The 27339-nt window shown below is 43.0% G+C and overlaps 1 protein-coding gene across 1 annotated transcript in view; it reads left to right on the top strand.

Moving 5' to 3' along the window:
* Nucleotides 1-27339, top strand: part of SLC49A4 (solute carrier family 49 member 4) — a 390034-nt gene that overhangs the window by 276903 nt on the left and 85792 nt on the right. The window contains exon 7 of the mRNA XM_069224669.1: nt 16399-16526. Coding sequence (XP_069080770.1) covers nt 16399-16526 — 128 coding nt within the window. The remainder of the gene's footprint in view (nt 1-16398; nt 16527-27339) is intronic.

Below are 27339 nucleotides of genomic sequence, written 5' to 3'. Positions count from 1 at the left end.
CTCCTGATTTATACCCAAGAGGTGGCTTTATCTCCTTAGACCTCTACCAGGCATTTGTCTCCTTAGGGTGGGACTACATGCTTGCCACGCTTGATAGATTTGGAGTCCCCCGCACCCCACGTCCGGTGGGTCTGGCTAGTGTACACCTCTCCTACAGCAAGAAACTGTACTGGAGCATATATCTCAGATCCCTACCATGTCTTCCATGGCGCTCACAGGGGTGCACACTGTCCCCTTAGTATTTGTAATAGCCTTACAGCCACTGGTGCAGTGCATTAGGCAGGGAGCAATGGACTGGGGGATATCAGTAAGGCCAGTGATATATTCAATGTCATTATACGCTGATGATATACTATAAACAAAAGATCTCCATAAGAATCTTTCTGGGGCAACCCAGGTTTTCTCTGACTTTGAGTCCTTGTCAGGCCTACAAATCAACATACTAAATCATATTAAGGAAAATGCAATATTAGGGAAATTTCCTTTTGGAGAGGAGGAAACACCTGTGTTGCTTACCACTTTCCGATATTTTAGAATACTGATAAATAGAGTGCCATCGAATTTGCTGGGTGGGACCCTGCAAAGAGTGATAAACTCCCTTAAGTCACATATTCCTTTCTGGATAATGCTTGCGCTCTCTGTGGCGGGTTGGCTAGCAGTCACCAAGATGGTGATGCTACTGATCGTTCTTTATTACTTTGTAAACTTGCTGGTATTGGTCCCTGCCTGTTCTGAGATATTGAACACTCTTCTTATAGACCAAGTGTGGGGGGTACTGGTAGGCAGGTGCAAATGGTGTTCATGGGCAAAAGGGGCATTGCCCTGCCACCCTCTGTCATGGAGAGGCAAGCAGAGAGAAAAAAAACACAGAGCAGCTGAAAATAAATTACTGCTCTGAAACAGTGTGCTGAACCTCCTGGGTGAACTCTAATGAACTGTGCAGATGTCCTACTGGGCAAGTGCCAGCGGGGTGAAGTTTTCATCGACCTGCAGGCACAAACTACAACAGTGACATCGTCAGAGAGGGAGGGCTGATTTACACTGCAATTGATCCAGTTGCTTTTAGGGCAGGAAAACCGTGGCCCTGGGAGGAGTTAGCAAAGCTCCACTCACTTCAAGGGATGGGGCAGGTCGATAAGGACAAGGAGGGAGTGGGTGGCAACAATTTGTTGATTGCACAGAGAAGTAGGCTGTAGGAGGGGTGCAGAGGGCTGCTCCCCTAAGAGTACCACGTGTTTAGTTCTGCATTTGGTTTCACTTTAAAAAAAACATTATGGGTCTGAGCAGGCCCAAGAGAGAAGTAACCAGCTGGAGACAACAATTGCACTAGTGGACTAAGAGGTAAGTGTGCAGTTAAGCTTCTGTCTACATCAGGGGCATCGTCAACCTCCTCCCCCATTTAGCAGTTACAGTGGAGTGGGGTTCTTGATGGGCCTCTTCTCTCTGTAGCTTGGCAGACAAAGGCTCATAATTAACTTGGGGGCTGAGCGAGTGAAAGGGAGGATGTGTGAATGAACTGGTGGATAGATAGATGCATGAAAGAATGGGTGAAGGAATGGACGTATGAATGGAAGAGTGAAAGGAAAGAAAGGGTGGATGAGTAGATGGATGGATGGGTTGATGGATGATGAAAGAAAGGATGGGTGGCAGAATCAGTGAAAGGATGGATAAATGGAAGGGTATATAGATGAATGAGTGGATGGATGGAGTGAAAGTATGGATGGATGAGTGAGAGGATGTATGTAAAGATGGATTAGTAAAACAATGAATGGATGAGTGAAAGGGCAGGGTAGATGGATCTGGATAAAAGGATGGATGAATGGATGAGTAAAAGGGTGGATGGATGAATAGCTAGATGGATGAATGAGTGAAAGGATGGATGGCTGAGTGAAAGGTTAATGGGGATGGATGGATGGGATGAAGGGATGGGTGTAAGCGTGGATAGCTGAGTGAAAGGCTGGATAGATGGATGAGCCAAAGGAAGGATGATGGATGGATGGAGTGAAAGGGTGGATAGATGGAGCGAAAGAGTGGATGGATGAGCGAAAGGATGGACGATTGGATGAATTAAAAAGGGGGGTGGGATAAGTGAAAGGAAGGAAGGATGATTGAGTGAATGGATGGATTGGTTTGATGAATAGGTGTCCCTGGACCAGTGGGGGCTCTCCGTTATGGGTTCCACAGCTACACTACACCTTTCTTGTTTTGTGGTCCATTTTGCTTGTATCAAGAGCAAATAATTATTCACTCTTGATATAATAAATATGCATATAAAATGCAGACCCGCTTCTGGCCCACCAAAAAACTGACGCAGCAAGGGACATTGTTTGGTTGATGAAACAAGTGCATGAAGGTGCCTCCGTCAGCCCTCAGAGATACTGTTCAGAGCTGGTGAAATCACAAGCATTGCGAGCATGTGTGTTACTGTACGTGTAAGTTAAAGTGAGAGAGAGTCAGTGAAGGAATGGGTAACAGTGAGTGAGAATGAGTGACAGGAATGAATGTTAGCGAGTTATGGGGAATACTGAGTCACAGTAAGATTAATTCAGAATGAGTGGGACTGAGTGAGACAGAGTGGGCCAGAGTAGAATGAGTGAAACTGCGTGAATTAGTGAGACTGAGTGAGACAGTAAACTTAGTGCAAGAAAGTGTGAGAGAACTCTTCAAGAAAAAGCTCTTTGGAAATCGAGCCAAGTATTACGCCCCACCACCTTTAAAGGTCACCAGCAACCACTGCTGGTAGGCAAAGGATAAGCCTACCCAAACTACAGCTTCCCTCAGAGCAAGGAGGAATGGGAGCCGCAGATTTCACAGCCTTCTGTATAGCGGTACAGATGCAGTGGCTTTCCTACTGGTTGGCTGACCGAAACCTACAGGAAATCGGGTATTCGCAGTCTTTATTAGACAGAGGCAGGCTACACTGCCTGATTTGCCTTGGATCCCCCACCACTAATAGAGCTCCTATCTTGCTCTGCATAGCTCTCACGTATTGGTGGCTGGCTATGAAATATACAGCCTTGACAATCCCATATGCTCTGAACATACCTTTGGTGGGAATCCCTATGACTGTTGGACTGCTTTTGAGTTCTCAGCTGAACGCCTGGGAACAAGTTGGAGTGACAACAATAGACACATTGTTTAGAGATAGTATACTAATGAACCATACAGATTTCATACACAAACAGAATATACCCAAACTCCCTGTTCTTGACACATGCCAACATTACATGCTACATCAGGCGGTACTGGGCCCCTGAAGGCACGGAACCTCCAACACATGAGTGCATACAAGCGATGTACAATATGGGACACGGTAGACACCTGATACATTTGCTCTACTGAGGACTTCAGAAACACTTGCAGATATCCCTAAAGCCCTTGGAAACTAAATGGAAAGAAAAACTAGGACTAGAATTTAGCAACAAGGAATCGGCTTTCCTGATAGCATAACCCAGAGCAATATCTCTTAACTCCAGGTCCAAATTATACAATACTCCATAGAGCGTACCACACACCACACAGGCTGCACACAATGTACCCAGCGGCATCCTCGGAGTGCACTAGGTGCACTGCTGAGGACGCAATCTTAATACATATGCTCTGGAGCTTCTCTGCTTTAGCCACATATTGGCCTCGAATTCAAAGCACATTGGCGGAACTGGCAGAAAGAGTGATATGAAATACGTTTGAATCCTACATATTAGACTCTTTCCCCACCCTAAGAGTATAATAGTGATGTCACGATTTGTGGACTTATCATTGTTACTGCCCAAACGCTTCTTGACCAGGAGGTGGAAATCTGCAAAGGTGCCTTCCATACTACAGTGGTGGGAGGAGGTGGAAAGGTAGATTGTCTGAGAGTATGGCTGTCCGCACAGAGTACAGGGGCCTGCATAAACGACAATTGCTATGGAGTGGGAGGTCACATTGGTGTCCTTCAAAGCACTGCATTTTACTGACAGAGATTGTAACTGATCCCTTATAGGGTAGGAAACCCAGGATGAACGGACTCCAAGGTTCATCTCTAGTGCTGACACTATTTCACCAGTATTAGGGGATAGACATGGACCCACGGGGATGTGTGAAACCCTGGGTCAGTCGATACTGCCATATCCTTCATATACCATGCCAATCAGAGACATTAATAACTCTACAGTGTACTACCAGGTCATGCAGTCACATGTTCAGCCAAGAATGTATTTATAGGGAGATGTCCAAGTTGAGGGGGGAGAAATGGGTGTTAGGAGGTGTTAATTGTAGGATAAGATGGACAAATTCCTTGGAAACACAGCAAATCTGATCTGTATAACCTAAGTGCAATTTCTCCTTGTCTAGCAGTAGCAAGATGCATCTGCTAATTCAGTAGGACATGGCCAATGTTGTATATCTAAGAATCCTCTAAAATATGTGAGATGACTATATGGAAATGATACTATACATAGACTGTGCTGTGCTGTGGGAGAAGTGGATCAATCGTGGTACAGTGTCCAAACAGGTTCGGTTTTCTTGTCTCCTGTACTGTAGAAGATATAGTAGACACAACACACGTTTTTTGATTGGGCACTGTACACACATCTTGATTCCCAATCAGGTGTAGGTTATGTGTCCCATTTCTGGTCCTGATTAATTGCCTAAGACCCTGTTGAATCACACATGGCAAGAAACATGTTGATCCCAATTCACATTTTTAGCTCTGTCAACGGTTATTAAAGCTGTTGTCTGTTTTTACATGTGTCAAGGGGACCATCATATTAAACCTCATTAGGTAACCCTTAGACATTTGTAATCACCCCCTCCACCACCCTACACTCACGGCACCCTCACTTAGACTCATCTTCACAGCATCCAACTCAAAAAATCCCTGCCAATATCTGGCAAAGAGCCCCCTTGAGGGGCCTGTTCGGCATTGAGGCACCTAACCAACGAGGAGCCGGCTGATGATGAAACATGACACTCTGGGTGTGTGAGGGGTATTGCCTTTGATCAATCGGACACAAACCAGTTGATTAGCCCCATTCCCGATGGACAGCTTCCCCTTTCTCTATTTTCCTTTCATGATAAACAGCACACCCTTGTTAAACATTAAGGAAAAGGTACTTTTGGAAAGTTCCCTTTTCTCTGGCCAAAACCTCTGGAGGCCAATATGTGTTTGTTCTCCCTCAGCTGCCTTCCAGTAAGCAGAATTTGAATAGGTGCGAAATGGTGTAAATGCCTCCCAGGAAGCAAAGAATAGGCTGACATGAATGGGCAAGGATGACACCTCTGAAACTAATATAATATGCTGGCTAGGGCTATAAGCTTCCTTTTTAACATTACAGTGTCAAATCCTGCTGTCTGTGACCTGAGAGGAGCCATAAAAGACCTGACCTATTCCCTTTTGTACTCAGGACAAAGAAATGGACTCCAAAAATCATAGGTCTGACCTCCTGTTGAAGCTTCAGGGACACCAAAAGCTACAAGAGGTCTTCTCATGCACCTACCCAGCTGACCAGTGGCAATTGAACCTGGACTAGACCCTACTGTTTGTCTTTTGTCTGATGCCTTGTGAGTCTCTAAGTGCCTTCCCTGAGATCCTGGGAGACTTTAGAAGTGCACTCTTGCGGTGGATTGGAGCTTAAAGGATTTAAGTCGAAAGGCATAATCTTTGACCAGGGCAAACCAGGTTGATGTGTCTGACTCACACTCCATCCCAGTCAGTCATTTTACACCTAGGTCCTAGTCTACTGCAACCATAACTACCATTGGCAATTGGTGCTTCTTTGTGCTACATTTACTTAAAACTTAAAAAAAAAAAATTGGGGTTCTCCTTTTTTATTTTTTGTTATTGTGGAGACATTTTCTTTATTAATTTTTACCCTATTTTTCTATTTTGTTTTGGATTTTTTATTCTTCTGCATTTCAACTTTGTTACTGTTTTGCTACTGCATAAATACTTTAAACATTGCCCGAAGTGAAGCTTTTTTCCTCTGTGCCAAAGCTTCCATGGGGTTGAACTCAGGTTAATTTAGTGATTTTAAGGGTTATGGCTACTCCTTGAAGCCACCTGCCCTAATTAGTAATTATATTTCTTAAACTATTAATGTTTTTGGTTTTAGAAATATTTAAACTGGTTTGTAGCATGGTAGGTTTAAGAGGTTTAACAAACAATTGCAGTATGTTTTTGCAGAGAAATTTTGTGGGGGGGGGGGTGTTAGAAATGGGGTCTTTGGTTGACAGTCAGGTTACCCCCTGTTCAAGCAAGGACCCTCCCTCTAGTCAGGGTAAAAGAGAATCACCCTCAGCTAACCCCTGCTTACCCCCTTGGTAGCTTGGCAGAGCAGTAGGCTTAACTTCAGAGCGCTAGGTGTAAAGTATTTGTACCAACACACACAGTAACTTAATGAAAACACTACAAAATGACACAACACCGGTTTAGAAAAATAGGAAATATTTATCTAAACAAAACAAGACCAAAACGACAAAAATCCGACATACACAAGTCAAGTTATACATTTTTAGAGATTAAACTCAAAAATAGTGCTTAGAAACAAAAATGCTTCGATGAGATGTTAACACGGCGTCGTGACGGAGTCATTCCCAACAAGCCGACACCAGCGGCGCCGGACACGGAGTCGTGTAGACCCCCAAGTACAGTACCTTTGGTGAAGAGTGAAAACAAGCCGATGCGCGAAGTCGGGGATCGCAGCATCTGTGCGAAACGTTGAATCCGTGCACTTCGAGCGGCATCGGTCACGACGTGGTGCAGCGACTTCCACGGAGTCGCGGACTTCAGCGTGGCTGCTGCGGCGTCGGGCCTGCGAAGAGCGTCGCGTTCTAGCGAAGGTCACGGCGTCTGGTGCAGGCGGCGTTACCGGATTCAGCAGCGGCGGCGGTCCGGAGTCGTCCGAAATCGATTTCCTTGGATTTCCACCAGCTTTCCTTCCAAGGGCCCAGGAACTGGATAGGGCGCCACTTGTCAGAGCAGGAGTCTCTCCAGAGACTCCAGGTGCTGGCAGAGAGAAGTCTTTGCTGTCCCTGAGACTTCAAACAACAGGAGGCAAGCTCTAAATCAAGCCCTTGGAGATTTCTTCACAAGATGGAAGGCACACAAAGTCCAGCCTTTGCCCTCTTACTCTGGCAGAAGCAGCACTGCAGGAAAGCTCCACAAAGCACAGTCACAGGCAGGGCAGCACTTCTTCCTCAGCTATCGGCTCTTCTCCAGGCAGAGGTTCCTCTTGGTTCCAGAAGTGTTTCTAAAGTCTGTAGATTTGGGTGCCCTTCTTATACCCATTTTAGTCTTTGAAGTCCTCTTTCTTCAAAGGGGACTCACACCTACTTGTGAAATCCTGCCTTGCCCAGGCAAGGCATCAGACACACAGCAGGGGGTTGGAGCCGGCATTGTCAGAGGCAGGCACAGTCCTTTCAGATGAGAGTGACCACTCCACCCCTCCCTCCTAGCAGAGATGGCTAATCAGGAAATGCAGGTTACACCCCAGCCCCCTTTGTGTCACTGTCTAGTGTGAGGTGAAAAACAACCCAACTGTCAAACTGACCCAGACAGGGAATCCACAAACAAGGCAGAGTCACAGAATGGTTTAGGCAAGAAAATGCTCACTTTCTAAAAGTGGCATTTTCAAACGCACAATCTTAAAATCAACTTTACTAAAAGATGTATTTTTAAATTGTGAGTTCAGGGACCCCAAACTCCACATGTCAATCTACTCTCTAGGGGAATCTACACTTTAATCATATTTAAAGGTAGCCCCCATATTATCCTATGAGAGAGACAGGCCTTGCAACAGTGAAAAACGAAGTTGGCAGTATTTCACTGTCAGGACATATAAATCACATTACTATATGTCCTACCTTATCCATACACTGCACCCTGCGCTTAGGGCTACCTAGGGCCTACCTTAGGGGTACCTTACATGTAAGAAAAGGGAAGGTTTAGGCCTGGCAAGTGGGTACACTTGCCAAGTCGAATTTACAGTGTAAAAATACACACACAGACACTGCAGTGGCAGGTCTGGGACATGATTACAGAGCTACTTATGTGGGTGGCACAACCAGTGCTGCAGGACCACTAGTAGCATTTGATTTACAGGCCCTGGCACCTCTAGTGCACCTTACTAGGGACTTACTAGTAAATCAAATATGCCAATCATGGATAAACCAATTACATACAATTTACATGGAGAGCATATGCACTTTAGCACTGGTTAGCAGTGGTAAAGTGCTCAGAGTTGAAAAGCCAACAGCAACAGGTCAGAAAAAAATAGGAGGCAGGAGGCAAAAAGACTGGGGATGACCCTGCATAAGCAAAAGTCCAACAGGGGGAATAATATAATGGTAATTTAGATAATAGGTGAGGTATGTTGTAGCATTTTGAACTAATTTTTAAGTCCAGCTATCAAAATTGTACAGATTGCAAAAGGAGGGTTCTATTTCATTACCTTTACAAATATTTATACTTTGCATTTATTTGTTAAGATATATTGTATAGATTCGGATCGCTTCATTTAAAGGTCGCCGAGGCTTTAGGTTCGAAATACTGGTTACCTTGTCAACAGAATGTTTCCATACACCATCGAAGCTGTGCACGTTTTGTTTTCCCATTCATTTTGTGAATCTATTTTGGTGACTGATCAAAGTAGGTAAAAATGTTTTTATTTGCAATGTGCCTTATTATTTTACGATCTCTCTGTTCACACGTATTTTATGAACATAGCTATAACAAATTCATGTTTCTTAGAACTAGTTTTAAAGCAGTCCTGAATAGGCGCATACTCCCTCGCCCTATAATAGAAATCTGCCCTAACCCCTTACATCTCGGGCAAGCATCATTCGCTCCGGGGTATATTTTCTTTCACTGCTACTCTTGTTTGAGTTTTCCACTGATTTTATTTACTGTGTTAAGTACAAATTAAAAGTCGTACTTTGTATTTAAATCTAAATGAGTCCTTAATGTCAGCCTATTATAATCCAATTCAAATTAAGGTTTTGTGCTGTGGTGGTTATTTCAATTAGAAATCTTGATCAGGGAAGTAGTGAGAGAGCGCTAAGGGAAATCTTGGGGTTGAGGGGAGCTGTGCAGTGAACGCCATGCACTAGGTAGAGTGCCTTGCCTATCAGATCGCACTTTCTAAAATGTGTCCTTTAAAAGTGAGCAACTATGCTGACGTGTCTGCTTTTTCATGTCTGCTATGTGTTGCTGAAGTTTTTTTTCTCCTTAGGATGTAGTACTGCAAGGAGGCACGTTGAATAGTCATAAAAACAAAATAAATCTGCATAGGCAAAGCCAACAGCTCTGACATTTGTGTGTGTCTAACCCTGTACTTTGCATGCCAGTGTTTGCATTTACCATTTCGAATGAAAACAGACAGTACGTATAATTCTAGAAGTCTAACACACGTTTAATGCAAAATAACCTGTAAGCATAAAAAATGAAGCTAATGGTAGATCGCTGTACCAACAAACGAGTGCTTTGTCTACCGCCACCCCCACCCCCCAGTCAGTTGGAGCATTTATATGCTTCTTCTGAATGAAAACGAATGGAGGAAAGAACATATGGTAATTGGGAACTACTGATAAGCTATAAGCAGGAACCGGGCTCTTCATGTGGGAAGAATGCAAGAAGGCATTGAAAACTGGATAAAGTACGCTCGAGTAAAAGGGCTGACTTCACTAATTTGTGCAGTTCTCGCCTTGTTGTGCCAACCTCAGTACGAAGCTACATTTGCTAGAACAGTTAGGCTAAAATGTGCACAGACTGGAATATCAAAATTGCAGTAATTTAAAATAACGTGTAATGTGCAATAATGAGTCAGTGTGTTTTAAGCCAGTATAAAATGAAACCACAATTGCTAATACAACCAGAATTACTATGAAATGCTATGTTCTCCAACTTATCAATGTTCAACCTATTGGCATTGCTAATGCTTGCACGTCTACCTGTGCACACTTACTCCAGTGGTAGGAACAGTGGCATTAATCACCGATGTATTACTGGCAAGCAGCACACGTAGCCTTACAGGGAGGTATAAAAGCTAGGTGTGGGTTAAGTCTACGAAATAAGTTTGTATCTTGTCCTACTCTTATTACACAAAACGTAAGTCTTTCTGTTTTAAAATATTATTGGTTTCCCTTTTTAATCGGCACAGTATGGCTACATTAATTTTAAAATAACATACTTTGGCGTTTGGCAGTTACAGAACAGTGTCTGTAGTGTCCTTCATTTTTTAACGTTAACAGGGACACTGTAAATTTTAATTTATAAAGTAAGGGCGCCTTCTGCCCAAAGCAGCAGCATCCCCAAAAAACTCCGCCTCATAATTTTTTTCTGCAGTACAACGAAGCAAAATAACTAATGTTGCTCTAAAATAACAAAAACATGATGTATTATGGAACAAGGACTGCAGACAGAGCCTGCCACACACTCATTTTATTTTATTTCTAATAATGAAGGCAACCAGCCCTGGGCTGTAGATATATACCAATCCGCACCTGTCTGTGAAATATATCTTAATACATTGCTTCCAAAGCGTGAAGGTGCTTTTGTTACAAAGTTTAAAGTACACCTTTACCCTAAATGTACAAAAACATACACTGCTTTTTCCCCTTTTCATCAGGGAAGCAGCAGGAGCAAAATCAAGTTGCCTTTAATACCGAACTTCAAAAATTACTATCCACCAAAAAGGTACATTTTTATAGTGAGAATTAGGTTAGCAAAATGATTTTCAATTTGAAAGGAAAACATTCCTTCTCGCCTGGCTGCCATTATACATTCCTAGTGCCAAGGCCAGCACGTTGCATGTTTCCCAGCTTTCATTACCTCTCCAGTATTCATATAACACACAATATCAGACAGTGCTGCTGGAACAGACATATTCTTTGCTAAAGCTGGTTCTTTATAAGCTACCTGCCCTTCTGTAAAATAATATGCCTATTAGGCTCAGCATGTTTTTAACATAAACATTTGTTCCCTGACTACCAGCTAGAGAGAAACCTGTGCAGTCCTGAATGTACTCCAGTTCATAAATAGTTAATCAGTAATCCACTGGTTAGTGTGCTTCTGGGTATCACACCCCGCTCATTAGTGATACAAAGTCAAACACCATATGCAAGTACAGAAAACTACATTAGTCCCCTTAATCATTACTGCAGATACTGCTTTGAGTCAAAACTCTTAATCACTATTATTATAGTTTCATTCCATCCATCTTACTAATGAAAAAGCTCAAATTTTCATGAATCATTCCTTTTCGTAGTATTTTGTTTCCACAGTGTGACAAACTTCCAGGTGTGTGATCACTTCATTCCTTAAATTCCATCATTAACGGACGGCTTTACAATCCCGTGCTCCTCCGAATCTCATTGCACTTTAGGCCAGAAAGTCCTTTCATCAGAGGGACAATGTACTAAAATCAGAAGAAAGCAATAAAGCAATTCAATTTCTTGGATGTGGTACATTACATCAATAATTTCCATTTGTAAGCTTAGATTAGCACATAAATTAATCAAATGCCACGCATTATATCAAAAGTATATGCTTATTTCTTGCATATCAGCATTATTTAAAATCATCAATTTAAATCAATCCGACACATATCAATTTGTACTTAAATCAAGTGCTATCCTATAACTTACGTTGTGTGTCCATGAAGGACACCTAATATCCGAACAGCTGTATGAATATAAGCTCATTTTCATATTGGTAACTGCATAATAATCACTAATGAAGCAGTGTTAAAACACAGTACTCATTAAACATTGTGTTAGCACCCTGGTCAATCCTTCACAAATGGCAGGCTAACTAAGAGACGTAAACCCATAAAGAAAAACATAGTAATATGAGAACAACGTCTCGACTAATGGCTAGAACAGTATCAAGCCCAGTGGTAAGTCTGATATGCATGCAGGCGAGCGATGAATCTTCTCTTTGCTCAGTCGGGCATACTAACCACAGTGGTTCCCCTAATTTCACTTAACCTAACAAGTAGGCTTCGGGTTATCTCCTCAAACTCCAATGTCCATATACAAACTCCATGCTAGGAGACCTCAGTACTTATCAGATCACTTTTTGGAGATAGGAGCAGGACTTGCCTCATGTGTCTGATGTATCAAAAATTGTCAACATATTGGAATAGAGTGTCTGGGGAGAAATACATTTCTCAGCGGTAGACAATCCCCTGTACTTGCTAAAAACTATTTAAAAACTACCTATTTGACTGTGTTGATAACCCTAGATAATTGAGTTCAAGACAAACTGATATGAATGCATCTGTATTAAAACAGAACATGTGTACCCATAAACCATTACATAGTGCCAAACAAATAGTCCTAGAATTGCATAATAAATCATAGATCTTTGGGCATCACAGCTTACGGTTTCCTGATCCAATACAGTTTTCTTAGTAACAGTAAATTTCTATTGTCCGCCACAGATTTAAATGACATGACTTCCAGTACTGTGTATTCCAGTTTTGTTGATGTTCTGTTGTCCTGTATGAATATGTACCGCTAGAGCAGATGAAGGATTCTTAGTTCTGAAATTACTCTTGTGTTCAATTCCTTGGTTTTGATTTTCCTTCCTGTTTTTCTGACGTAGCCTAGCCCATGTGTGCAACTGTATTGCATCAGGAAACTGCAAACTGAAATGCTCATGTTATTGCTAGGATTATTTGTTTGGCACTCCACAATGGTTTTCCAGGTACACGCGTTCCCTTGTACAATAGACACATTCATATCAGTATATCTTGAACTCATTCACATAGGGTTATCAACATGGTCAAAAAGGTGCTAACACAATGTATAATGAGTTCTGTGTTTTAAGAATGTTTCTTTAGCGATTATTACGCAGCTACCAGTATGAAAATAAGCTTATATTCATGCATCTGTTTGGATATTAGACAACCTTTATGGGCACATACCTTAAGGTATAGGATAGAACTTGATTTATGTACATATTGATATGTCGGTTTGGTTTAAAATTGATGATTAGAAATAATGCTTATCTAAAAGAAATAAGCATATGCTTTTGATATAAAGAGTGGATTTTGATTACTGAATTTATGTGCTATTCTAAACTCACAAAAGGAAATTATTGCGGAAATGTACCACATACAAGATATTTAATTGTTTTATTGTTTTGTTCAGATTTTAGTACACTTTCCCTAGTGATGAAAGCCCTCCCAAGCCTGAAATGCATTTGGAAATTGAGGAGCACAAGATTGTAAAGCCATTTGCTAATGATGGAATTTAAGGAATGAAGTGGTTACACACCTGGAAGTTTGTCACACTGTGGAAACAAAATACTAATAAAATGAATGATTCGTGAAAATTGTAACTTTTTGATTAATAAGACGGATGGAATGAAACTATGATAATATTGATTGAGTGGAGACTCCTCACAGTAACTGGAGTAGTGCTTAAGGGTAAGCTTGTAGTTTTTTTTATATGTGCATATTGTGCCCTCTGCCTACCAAACATTTGATTTGCTTAGAAAGCACCAGTAAATAATTTACACTAAACCAGAGACAGTGCTATAAGGTTTGCTCTGCAAATCATACACAGACTCCGAACGCATACAGGTCATACGTTTCAGAGTAAATTTGAAAAAGTAAAAGGTTTACCTCTATGTTGCATTGCTCACATAACAGAGTTAGCCTATATCGGACACAAAAGAGGGACTGATAAGTGCTGTCTGATGAAGTAAGACAAGGAGTCTAACAGCAGACCACATTTCTTTCCATTGACCAGAGGAATGGCGAAAAGATACCCCATGTGGCAGGCTTAAAAAGTGCCACTTGGGATGAAGTTAAATGACAAAAAGAACTGCAGTTGTGCCTGGATCTGGGTGTTTTGGCATTAACATTAGGAAGGCCTGTTAGCCAGGTTGGCGGCCCAAAGTGACAAACCGATAAAACAAGTAGATGAGTTTTTGCATTAATACCCAACATGGCTGCCTTAAGGGACAAGGTCAAGACCTGCACCCAAATCTTAACAAAAACATTAGGAAATAGGGAGAAATGTTGTCCAGTAAGCCAGGCTTAACATGTGCAGATCAATTCGAAGGTATGTTTTAAAAAATAAAAACAATGGTACCTTGCTATGTTGGTGTTTTGATATGAACATTGAGAATGCCTGACCTCAAGATGGCCACCCAAATGGGCAAACTCGAATCTCAACAAAAACAATAAGAAAAATATGTTATGCAGTATAAAAATAGTAAGTAACTACTTGCTTACTGCCTATAATACATTTATTAAATAAAGAATTAGTTGTGCTAAGGTTGATTGTGTTTCACATGTTAAATAGTCCCTCATGCATTCCATTAGAGGCAGATGGGGACATTGGAATAGAAAAACAGTGTCTCAAGCCAGTGGTTGAAGGTTCCAGAGCCAAAAGAAGTCAATAACTGTAGGAGGCTGACACAAAGCCTCTTTCTTTATGTAAAAAGTATATGTTGAGTATGTTATGTTCATCAGTAATGATGCAAGGGCTGTTGCATTCCAAGTCTAACAATAATTTGCAATGCAATAGTTCTCATGTTTTCTTGAGTTAGAGCTGTTGGCGTTGTAAATTCATAACTGTACATTTCTTGCCACATAAATTGGTCAACCCTACCTTATAATTTTGTCTTTTCCTACCATATAATTCCAGTGTCCCTGCATATAACTAAAGCACTTCCATTTACCCTCTTCCTCTATCTGCAGCAAAAAATGAAAATGTTGCTTTTTAGCGTCCTATTTTAAATCTGCCATGCTAATTCCAATAGAATACCAGTTTCACCACCCCACCATCAGAGTTGTTGGCTGGCTAACACATTTCCCCAAAAAAGACACAAGGCAGCCACAGAGGAGAAATAAACTAAAAGGCTCACCCAAACATATTAAGAGTATTCAAATAGTCATAGTGTAATTAGAATGTTAAGGTGGCTTGAATCATGGTCATCATTATAATAATGAGAGATAATTAAAACATATAGAATTATCATATAAACCTTTATCAGAAATAAACTTTTGAAATTAGACTGCAATGCTCAAATACATAATAACAAAAATATCACTTGTAAGAAATATGGTCATTTACCCATATTGTTAGCCCCTAGAGGGCATAACACCATTAAAAACAGGTGAAAGTAATGCAGTGTATCTATATATTTAGCCCCTAGAGGGCATAGTGCATTACACATTTTCAAGGCTAGCAGGTCTATTGCCATGATATTACAAACAATGCACATAAAACATAACTTCTCTCAGCTGTGAAACAAAGGTTCCAGCCATGTGAGAGCTTAGAATGATAATGAATGGTGTTATGGCATTAAATAATGCAGTGTAATCGTATATTTAGCCCCGAGAGGGCGTAGTGCATTATATATTTTCAGGGATAGCAGGCCTATAGCAATGATATTACAGAGAAAACCCTTCAATACTCTCAGCTGTAAAACAAAAGTTCCACCCATGAAAGCACTTAAAAAAGACACTGAATGGTGGGAGGGGTTATTATTTTGGGATCCCCACTAACCTAGTGTGGGGACACAGAGATGATGTAGACAGAAAGAACAAATCCTGCTGAACGTTTTGGTGGTAGTCTCATTGTCCTAGGACCACCACAGGCTGAGTAATGAGCAAAATGTTTTGTCAAAGTAATGCCCTGCAAAGCATTATGGGGTGGGTTTCCCGATTATAGTGAATATTGTAGTATCAGCTCTCCCGCTGTGCCGGGAGAGCCACTTCACTTTGAGGATTTCTGTTTTATGTAAAGCATTTACCAATTTCAAGTGTTTTAAGGGGAGAGACACCAGAAATAATTTTGATTAGGTAACTGGGAACAATGTGACCAGCGCTTTAATACCCCAGATCGAGTTCATGCTGTTGTGCCTGTTTGGGCTGTGAGCGCCATGAGTGCCATGCAGCAGGAAGGGGAGAGACAAAAGGAAAACAAATAGCTCGCCCACGCTGAAGTATATCAGCGATTTTGCAATAATCCATGTAACGGGGGGGGGGTCTGCAAGGTGTGACAAAAACAGCCTCAAGGCAAGACAAACGTAAAGCATTTACCAATAATATTGAGTGATTTTTGAAAGGCAAGCCCACAATCGAATGAAAGTGATGAGCGTGTGGTGGGCATGGGTAAAAGCCCACAATACGTACAACAGGTCAAAGTGCTTGCTCGCTCGACCGAAAAATGAAGACCATGCTTGAATAAGGTCTAGAATTCTAGACACCCGTAAGTTGTTGCAGTTTTTGTCACTTATCTGGTGTAAAGATGTTTCTGTTAAATTTGCAACTAGGACCCCCGAGACAAGTACCAAGTAAGGTTCCCTTGACTCATGGATGTTGCCTAAATTTAAAATAGCATATTTTCTCTAAGAGGTACATTGCATTGTGTTTCCTGATCTTTTGTGCTCTGTTTCAGATTTGCAGATTATATCCGGGGTATGCTGAAGCTCATCCTAGTGTTACTGTTTTCTGGAGCAACGCTGTCTGCCACTTGGTTCACTCTGACCTCATTTAGTAATGTCACCCACCTCCCCTTAACATCAGGTACGCAGAAATAGAGCTTTTAAGTTCAAATGTTATTATATGCAATTGAATTATTGAATTTGTCTTCATAACAAGTGCTATGAAAGCTTAATTTTGTATTTTGTTAAAAGACAAGTCAACACACCTGCATGTTTTTTTTAATGTTATTATAAACCATAGAACTAATATTCAGCCCCCTCGTGTGCCTGTGTTCATGAGGGAATGAGTTCAAAAAGTTGACAATCTCACTAGTCAGTTACTAGTGCCCCTCTCCTCTTTGGTGGGTAGCCTTACCATGCTAACTTTGGCGTAATTGTTTTCGTAATATATTTTTAACACACTTGTGTTTAGGAGCATGCCTGTGTTTTAGATATGAGTCTCCACAGCACAGCAAGTGATTTATTTTTCCTTTGACCAGTGCTTATGGGGGCCCCTCAGTGGTCACAGCAGGGCCGATTTTCTGGGTGACATTTTTTAAATACCATTTTCAGGGTAGCAGTGGAATTGCTTTCACTGCTGCAGCATGCAACAGACTCCCTAGACCAGTGACACCATCACCCATGGTTCTGTTCCACAATGACCTGTATGTGGGCCTAGTTGGGCCTCTGTGTTGATGTGCTCTCCCATAGAGGTCTTTGGGCGTAGGGAAGTTTTATATAGACTAGGAACACTCTCTTCCCCTGTGAGGATTCCTTGCTGTGGATTATAACAAACTATGTATTCCCTGACCAGCAATTCTCACAAGGCTGCAAAGACACCCTGAATCAGGGAGCATCTTCTTTCCTTTCTGGAGCATTCAGGATATAGTTTTTGAAAGACAGTGAGGGGTGAGCAAGGGTGTGAAGATGTGGTGGAATGTAACTAGTCCATTTGCATTCTCCCTACCACACATAGCTTTCATGGGTCCTCAGATCTAGGTAGCAGCAATGTCGTGAACTAAGCTTTCTGAGGATGTTAAAATTCCCAACACCATGTTCTAAATTTTGAGTTTATTGTTCCCCCCGACATTGATCTTTGGCAATTGTGCCCTCACTTTTACTCACATTTGGCACCTCTTTGCTTCCTAAATGTTGGGGCTGGTAAGAAAACTCCCAATGATGGTCTTCCAAGGTAAACTGAATTACTGGTTTATGGCATCAAATGTATAGGAGTTTTAAACATTCCCTATTCTCTACTGCAGTTCAGAGGTGATGGCGTACAGTATCATGCTCATCTCTACTTTGTGAATAAAAAAGTCTCTGAAGTAGCATATCTAAGAATTCCTGGGTTCCGGAGGCTATGTAGTGGTCAGGAGGGAGAGCATTACGAATGCATGTGTGACCACTGAATGACTCCAAAATGTATTCTGTAGAACATCACAGTGACATATTTGAAACGAGAGGCATCCCCTGGCATTTGGCCCTTCAACAGTCACGTTTTGAAGACCTATTTCAGAGGTTATTAACTCCCTACACCATCTTCTTTGAGGTCCTGAGGGCAGCTAATTTTCTCAGACCACCAGGTGTTTACGAAAAGACCCAGTGGCTATGCCTTGCCTCTCCCATCTGTTCCTCAGCTCCCTTTGTGGCAGCACTAGGTTTTTTATGTGACCCCTGCCAGCTGTTCCCAGATGGTTGTTTGCTGGTGGTTCATCGGATAGCTACTACACTATGCTAGATTAATGCATGAGTGTTTCACCTTACTTGGTTGGTTTGGTGATTGCTGTACAACAACAGTTACTAAGATGTGATTTAATTGCTTGAATTTGTGGTTCTATACTACTGTATGGAGCTATATGCACCATTCCATTGTATTTAAAATGCCTGCTCCATTTTATAAGAGGACTACAGGCCATGCATCCTGGTCCCACCCATCGAGTAGGTACACCCTTCATGATGATACCTTGTCCTACCTTTGTGGTATAATGAACATTCTTAGGCATACCTTGTTTGATCTCATCTGGGAGTCCAAGTATGAGTCCATATGCGCCATAAGCAAGGTGTCTGCGTCTGGAAACATGTCTCACCATTCAGACAGCAAAGCAGCTAATAAAAATGTAAGCAAAATGTTTGAATATTAGATTCTAAACCAATGTGGGCATCAGTGGGCTGGATACAGCCAATATACCTTCTTTGGTGTCATATCTGATATGTATGACAGAGTGATTGTTATGCTTCTGGAGGAACCCGACTCTTAGGAAAATGTTTACTCTTCAAATATGTTCGAAAGTTAGAGCATACAGGGAATCCAGTGTTTGATCTTGGACTATCTATTCCCAAATTATTCAGTTATACGGAAATGAGAGCCGGAATAACAAAACGAAGGCACAGCCAGGAGAAAACAAGTATTGAACAAGTCAAATGGTCTTGCTTTGCCAGTGCTTGTTCTCTGCAAGAATTGTTTTTTTAGTACTTTAGAATTGCATTGCATGCATTGGCAATGTCAGTAGCGGTGGACAGCCGTTTTGGATTGTTATGTTGTATTCTTCCAAGATTTACCATAAAGTGACTTGTAGAAGAAATATGGTAGCCATCTTGTTAGAGTACAAAATAACATTTCAACATGGCTTCCTAACCTGCTAGCTGTTTGACAGTGCATGTAGAATTGAGTTTTGTGCACTGGCACATTAGCAGTGTCCAGCCATCTTGGAATGTTATTTAGTATACTTTCAAGACTGCAAGCACCCTACCAATCATGTGGGTAACAGAGCTTGGGTGGAAAGGGGTGATAGAGATACTGGGTAGCAACAATTCTCTGTGTCAGCAGTTGGAGGGGAGGCAGAAGAGTGAAGCGATATGGAGACAGTGTTTGGGGGTTAAATGCTGGAGATGACTGAGGTTGAATGGGAAGGTGATATGGGGAAAAGAGAAGGGGAATAAAGGCAGGACATACTGTCCTATTGAGAGGTAAAGCTGAACCGCTAAAGAAACATGCAACCATCAGTTGAATGATACTCTCAACCAGTTAAAAAGTGTGGCAAAGCCTGAATGCTGCCAGAGGGGAACAAACAGGAACGTAGGGAGAAAAGCCATCAAATTGGGAGCATGGAATTAAAGAACTACATTCATGAGCAAAGGCAGAACGAAGGCACTTTTAAGTACATTTAAAGTATTGTTTTCATTGCTGTATACCACAGACTGTAGTGAGTCTGCAGAAGTGAGGATTAGGGAACACAAACAGCTTTAGAGATGAGAAAGCGTTTGAGGAGAAAAGTAAACCAAAGAAGGATAAGATGAAACTGAGAGGGAAATGAGATAAGACGACTGGAGAAAGAATAGCTACAAGAAGGAACAGAAGCTTAGAAGGAAAACATTTGACAAAGGAAAGAGTTGATATTTTAAATTAGTTGTTGGTACCAAAATCAAGCTTTATTTCTTTGGCCTTTTCAGAGTTGCTTTTGATACTTGTCTAATGATGTCTTTGAGCTTTTAAATTTAAAACGTTTCAGTAGTTTGTGTCTTTTCTTATAGGTTCTCAATTGGCTGGTCAAATTCAAATTAACAGGACAAGTTCAATGGGCTATATTTTGTGCGTTGGATAGGCAGAGTTATTGATTGGTCTGGACCTTATTAAAGAAGTTTGGCTTTTGGAGAGATCAGGGGCTCTGTGTGTGGAATTTACAAACAATAAGAATACCCTTTAAACATAGATCCAACTTATAATGTCACCAGGCAAGGTTTTATTTACTGCATTGAGAAGGAGACAAGATGAAATAGCCATGCAAGTCTGCTGTAGTATCATTCAAGTTTTTCTTCTGCCCACTATTGAGGACAGCTTGGGACAATAGGAAAACCCACTTCATCTGTTGCCTAACTTAATTGTGAGTGATTTTTAAGGGAAAAACCTGAAATAGCTGTTCAGGCACGCTACATGTGCAAGTATGGGTGCACAGGGTGAGTGTAGGCATATGGTGTTAGGCCTGAATACAGGTATTCTTGATGGTCCGAAAGACCAATTGAATAGCCAGGTCTTCAGCTTCTTGCGTAATTCAAGAACTGAGGAGGAGGCCCTGATGTGTTTGGAAAAGTCATTCCAGGATTTGGTGGCTTGCTACTAGAATGATTGACCTATCGTTCCGCTTCATTGGATGCTGGGGATGTGTGTGGGAGTGAGAGTGATGCTGGGTGAAGTAGTCTGTTGTGTTGGTGGAAGTAAAGCCGGTAATTGAGATATGTGGGTCCTGTGTTGTGTAGTGACTTGAATGCCTGTCTGAGAACTTTGAACTGGCAGCTCTTCAGCAAAGGGAGGCAGTGGAACTCTCGAAGGAGTGGTGTTTATTCAGCGCAGGAGGTCGAGGATGAGTCTGGTGGCAGACATTTGGATGGTTTGAAGTAAAAAAGATGGGTTGGGATGCCCATGTAGAGTGTATTGCCATAGTCCAACCTGCTTGTGATTAGGGCCTGCATGATGATATGTCTGGTGTCACTTGAAGATTTTGCAAAAGATACAGAGGCTGTGTAAGCATAAGGAGGTGACACAGTTAACCTGGTACTTCATGGAGAGGTTGGTGTCCAAGATGAGGCCTAGGTTCCTAGCATGGTCGTTTTGGGTAGGAGACTGTGTCCAAAGTGGCAGAGAGGTTGAGAAGGATGAGAGCCGCTGTTTGTCCATGGTCGAAGATGGTATGTATGTCTGTGATGAGGGCTGTTTCGATTGCTTCAGAATCCTTGAGTTTGTGGCATCCTAGGTGGTCAGAGAGTTGTCTGTTGATTGCCTTCTCAATGGTTTTAACCGGAAAGGGGAGCAGCGAGATGGGTGAGTTGTTGCTGAGTAGTTCAGGGTCGGCTGATGGTTTGTTGAGGAGGGCAGTGACTTTGGCCTACTTCCAGCTACCTGGGAACTTGGCTCTCTTCCGGGAGGTGTTTATGATATTACAGCAATTATAATAAAAACAAGGATTATCCAAGACAACATGTTGGCAACCAATGCCAGTACTATCGGTTCGGTCAGTGGTTTTCAGAGAAACATGTTCAGTAGGTGGTTGGTACTACTCAAAACAAATGAAACTTGCATCAGTAAAGGAATCAAAATGGATTTCTTTGATGCCTAAAATGTCAATATCCTCAACAGAAAAATCTGAAACACTTTTTTTCCATTTTTGTGATGGAATAGATAGCTTTGAAGAGTCGAAACCAGTTTCCATTAAAGGGAGCTCTCCTTAAATATTATTTAGACAGTGTTCCCAAAAACTGCAAGCTCCATTGGACATTAGAGAATATCTATCTTGTTGATGTTGGTAACCCACAGTGATAAAATGTGGACAGTGTTTCCATAATTGAATTATAGAATGACTCCACTATTGTCACTTTTTAGGAGTGGTTTGGGAGGTAACTAGGGGGTCATTGCCCCGTGAGCCCTCCGAGTGCTGAAAAGGTTTGAAAGACCCTTTGGTGAGACATCTTCTACGATCTACTTTTCCAGGAATGGGTCTGCTGTCCATTCCTTAGCATTCTCTGGTAGACTCAAGAAACCAATATTATTACACCTTGACCTTTCAAACATGCGCATTCCCTCTAGCACTGCCTTGACTTGCGTCTGCTGTTCTGACATGCCGTTTTCAATTTGTCCACTGATTTTTCTGTTTCTTGTGCTCTATATGCTACTTTGTGTAAATCAGTTTAGAGTTGGTTAACTTCAACTGAAGTTGTGTTGATTAGATTTTTTTGTATTTCTCTGGAGCTTGCAGTATTTGTGGTGAGGAAAGCTCCCAAGAGGCCACAGGCATCTACTGTTTCCTCTGTGGCTGCTGCATCTTTGCTGATGTGTATTGATCCATCTTGATTTGATTAGTTCTCTGTGTACTTAGCCATTGTGCTTTAGCCTTCCTCTCAGGGGCAGCTGTCTTTTTCTCTTGTGCGTCTAGCCACACAACAGTCACCTCGGGGGTTTCCCCTTCTGTTGCCAACAGCTCCTACCCCTCATTTTTATTTTGCTTATTGGAGATCGGTGTATGTGCCTTGTGCTTGTGGGGACCCAAATCTTCTGCAGCCTAATTTTTCTGCTTGCAAAATGTCATGTTTGCATTAGCCAGCGGTTGTGCATGCCCTCCATCTGAGGGCATTAGCCCCTTTGTTTTCCCTTCCATTCAGCACACACCCTGCGTGTCATGTCCGCTTTATATTTTGTGTAGCCCTGTTCCAGAGGCCTAGGAAGGTTCGGCAGGGAGCCTCTACGTCCTGCTTATATGCTCCCTTTCAGTTGTAGGTGTGGAATATGAAACAGTCTTTCTTGTTTATTTTAGTTAGTAACCAGAGTACAGTCTCCCCACACATGCCTCTCCAATTTACATTGTTCAGGGAGGCTGGAAGAAGCATGATGATGCAGCAGTCACCAGCTTTCCCTCTCAGGCCCACCCCAGCTGCCTCTTTCTCCCCCACCATCCAACCGTCATCTCTGGCAACACCAGCCCAGCTAGCACCTGGAGAGCATTGAAGGTGCTCTCCAGATGTTAGCTGTATTTGTAATCTCTGGTGCAAGAGGGAAGAAAAAGAAAGGCCACCACTACTAATATGGTGCCCTACCTATGCAGGCCCCTTCCCCATGTGCACTAGTATGCCCGCTGTGACTCTTACCTGGCCTCTAACAGTCCTGGTGCCTTGTTATCAGCTGTGCATGTTTACTCAGCATCGTTGCTCCGAGAGCCAGATCAGCACAGACAGGCTGCTGCTTCCTGCAGCCTATTCCAACATTCCTGCTGCCGTTTTCCTCCAGGTGCACCTCTCCCATGTCTACTATAATGACCCCTGCCACTGAAGCCAGTCCACAGAGCATTGCATCATAGGCAGTCCTTCTGTACTCCAGCTTGGTGCCCTGGCTTCAGTGGGATCACCAGGCCACAGACCTGCTAAGAGGAGACCAGGCAACCACTAGGTATTTTCTCATTCCTCCTCCACATCATGGCAATTCAGCACTCCGAGGTCCTTCTGCAATGTCTGTACACAATAAATATATTAGGTTGAGGGATACATCGGACTTCAGAGATAATAGAAAGGGGCCACAAAGCTAAATATGAGAATGCCCTGTTGGCCAACTTGCCAAGCCACATACCCATTTTTAAGGTTAACTAAGTGAGCATTACTGTTACTTATATTTAATATTCGTGGTAAGTATCACTGTAGAGAAACATGCTGTGCATACTCCTGCCACCTAGTGTTTGGCTTAGACATATGCAACATGTTTTTCTTCTAAGAGGTTTTTTGAGTCACGAGGTATAATGACTCCTATTATGGGATATGTTCATGGGCATCAACTCTACTGTGAGATTGTTTTTTCTGCCGTCTCGGTCGAATGTGCTTCAACAAGCTCCTGGTCGATGCCTCATGGCTTTGTCTTCATTGCCTTTCAGAGCCTCTTCACTTTTCGGTCTGAGTGTTGTCATCATGTTTCCCCTCTCACCTCAAATCATTGTGTTGCGTCTCGTTCAATAAGAGACTCCTTTGATGCCTTGATTGGGGCATCGCCCTTCTGGGGCCGTTTCCAGGCATTTTGGTCTATGAGAATTGCCTGTGAGTGATGGAAAGAACTCCATATTTAAACTGCCCAAAGAGTTGCCTAAAGTTTCTCTGGAAGGACGTACATGAGGTGTGTAATCTCTTTTATGTCTGCAAAGCTTGTCTCGCCTTTTGTAGCAAGAAAAGCATTTGCCTCACATGTGCATCCCTGGTGTGCAGACAAAGTGACAACACTCCAGATCTCTACTGCGTACAAGACATCAAAGGTGACCTCCATCTGGGAATGTCTGCTAAGGAGGCTTAAGTCTGCTCCTGCAAAGACTCATGCCCCAATGTGAAGGTTGATGAACCATCACCTTCTCCTAGACAAAGATGGGGACTGCTGCACTAAGTACAACCTTGCTCCCTCCTCTGCCCCCACGTCATCAAACAGAGACCAAGCCCTGCCATCAAGGGGATTGGGAAAGGAGACCTGATGCCAGACACTAGCCTTCTGGTCCACTACTGCCTCAATGCCATGGTCTGCTCCGATAGCACACTTCCGATCTGCACTTAGCGAACAGCACCAAAGGAAATACTGAAGCCTCAGCATTCAAAAACCTTGTCGGACCTGAATCCCTCGGCACCACCATTGAAAACTGCTTCAGAATCGAAGCCTGGTTGTCAGTGCACAAGGCCTCCTCAGAGCTGAAACACTTGGTTCACTGGGCCCCGTCTTCGTTTAGCTCCGAAGACCAGGAGCAGCCCATCTTCTTGTGGCTGCAGGAAGAAATAAACGCTTAACAAAAGCAGATTCCCATTCACCCACAGATGGGTCAAATCCTTATTCGGCTCCTGACAAAGCTGAAAGATTCTATTCCTCTAAAGTGCAAGCTCACCTTTGACGAAGCCATAGAGGTCCAACCTCAGGCAGCACTCAAGATTCAGAAGAGACATGACAAGTCAACCAGTCAACCTCTGTTTCCTCAACCTCCACCACTGTCCTCCTCCGCTTTACCAGACCTGCCTCCTACCCCTCTCCCACCTTTACCACCTCTCAACACTCTACCTCTCTCAACACAGGGGTTACAACATTTTTGGGTTTAGGAGAATTAATCCACACTAACCTCACAACCAGCCCTTCAAGTCCCATTCACAAGATAATCCTTGGGGTGATTAATATTGAACCCCCAGGGGACACTGATCCTGACTGGTACCCTTCACACCTGATGACACCACCTCCTACCACAAGGTGCTCTACAGATTGGCTGCCTACAATGAGGTGGAAATGTTCAAGGTCCCACAGGATGATGATTTCCTCTGAGATACACTATCCTCCACTCATCGCTCCTTGAAGAACCTTCCTATGCTCAAGTGCATGCTGAAAATCTCTCCTGATTTATTCAAGGAGCCAGTCAAAGCCTGGGTTATTACACCCAGGGTAGACAAAAAGTACAAGCCTTCCCCTTTGGACCCAGCGTATACCAGGGGTCAGTTACCACAAGACTCCCTAGGTGTTCACACGTTCCAAAAGCGTGCAAATGACAAGAGCATTGGGGACCTGCCCACACAAGATAAGAAGAGCAAAAAGATCAACACAGCCATTAAGTGCATCACTGCCCAGTCTGCCACTCACTGGTGCATCCCCACCTTGGTCGGTTTGCTCTCCAATTACGACAGGGCTCACTGGGATTAAATGAAGGAGCTTCTCCAACACTTGCCTGACCAATACCACAAACAAGGCCAGGACCTTGTTGTAGAGGGCAAGCTTATTTCAAATACCACCATCCACTGTGCCCTCATCACTACTGACATTGCTGCTCGCGGACTCAATTCTAGTGTTCTTATTCAGAGACATACGTGGATGCCCTTTCAAAGGGAGCATCTCCTCAGACCGCAGGTTGAATAAATGTTAGACAAAAATAAGAAGGACATGAACACTGCAAAGGCTCAGCAAACACCTACTGCCCGCAGGTCCCAATACCACAGAGGCTCCAGAACTACCTCTCCTGAGGTCTCAACCTCCTTTCAGAGGTAACAACCTCAGCAGGCGTCTCCCCTAGTATGGGGTATTAACTTCAAAGATAGGGGTAAAGGTGGAGCCGCCAAGGGCCTTGTCCCCACCAAACAATGACTCCCTTATACTTCCTGCAACCAAATTACACCTTTCAGGGGTGACGTCAGGGTGGGAGGAAATATGTTCATATCAGTGAGTCCTCAATATCATACACAATGGTTACTCATGGGGGATCTGCCACTCCATCAAACGTTCCAGCCCGCAAACAATCCCTCACCCCCCAACATCAACACTTCCTTCAGGATGAGGTAGTCCCACGTCTACAAAAGGGAGCCATAGAACCCGTACTGTTCCACCAGCAAGGCAAAGGGGTATACTCCTGCTACTTACTCATTCCCTAGAGGGAGTGATCTCTGAGGCCTATACTCAACCTCAGGCCCCTCAAGAAATACATCCTGGCCAAACACTTTCACTTGGTCACAGTCCAGGATGTCATTCCACTGCAACGGAAGTCAATTTCGTGACTGCCTTCGACCTGAAGGATGCCCACGTTCACATCCTGATTCACCCTAATCACCTGTTTGTGGTAACTGACCAGCATTACCAATTCAAACTGTTTCCCTTTGGGGTCACCACCGCCTCCAGGGTGTTCACTGAATGTTTTGCAGTGGCACGGGCATTCACTTCTTCCCCTACCCCGAAAACTGGGCAGACCAACAACAGTGCTTGACTCATACTCAGACTACCATAGACCTCCTTCACAGTCTCGGTGAATACCACAAAATCCCATCTCCAGCCTCTCCAAATTCAAGCATTCTTGGGGGTGGTCTTCAAATCTCTGGTAGGAAAGGCTTTCCCTAGTTCAGCAATAATTCAAGCCTTTCAAGGGTTGCTTCCTCTTTTTCAGCCTTCATGCACAGGTAACTGTCCCTACATTGATGTGCTTCTCCACATGACAGCCTCTTTCATTGCCTTAGTCCCTCAAGCCAGTTTACACATGTGCCCTTTGCAGGAGTGCCTTGTAGCACATTGGTCTCAACTGGAGGATAACTGGGAGGATCTAGTGTTCATCTGGGGATGTACTCTTCACTCTCAGCAGTAGTGGTGGGGCTGGCTCCTTCTTGACCCAATTCCCCAGGTGACCATCACCACGGGCGCATCCTCTTTCGGGTGGGGGGCACACTTGCAAGATTTCACTGTCTATGGTCTGTGAACATGCACCAACAGGGTCTCCACATCAACCACCTTGAGGTGTTAGCAATCCAGCATGTTCTGAAAGCCTTCCTCTGTCACATTCATAACAAGGTGGCCCTCATTCACGTCAATGGGACTGTCAAGTACCATCTTCAGAACAAGGTGGCAGGCACTCTTCTCAGTTGTTGGTGCTGGCCCAGGGCATTTGGTAATG

The sequence above is a fragment of the Pleurodeles waltl genome, chromosome 3_1, assembly GCF_031143425.1.
Source record: "Pleurodeles waltl isolate 20211129_DDA chromosome 3_1, aPleWal1.hap1.20221129, whole genome shotgun sequence".
Lineage (NCBI taxonomy): Eukaryota > Metazoa > Chordata > Amphibia > Caudata > Salamandridae > Pleurodeles > Pleurodeles waltl.
The sequence above is the reverse complement of the archived record's forward strand: the minus strand, read 5'-3'. Positions and strand labels throughout refer to the sequence as shown.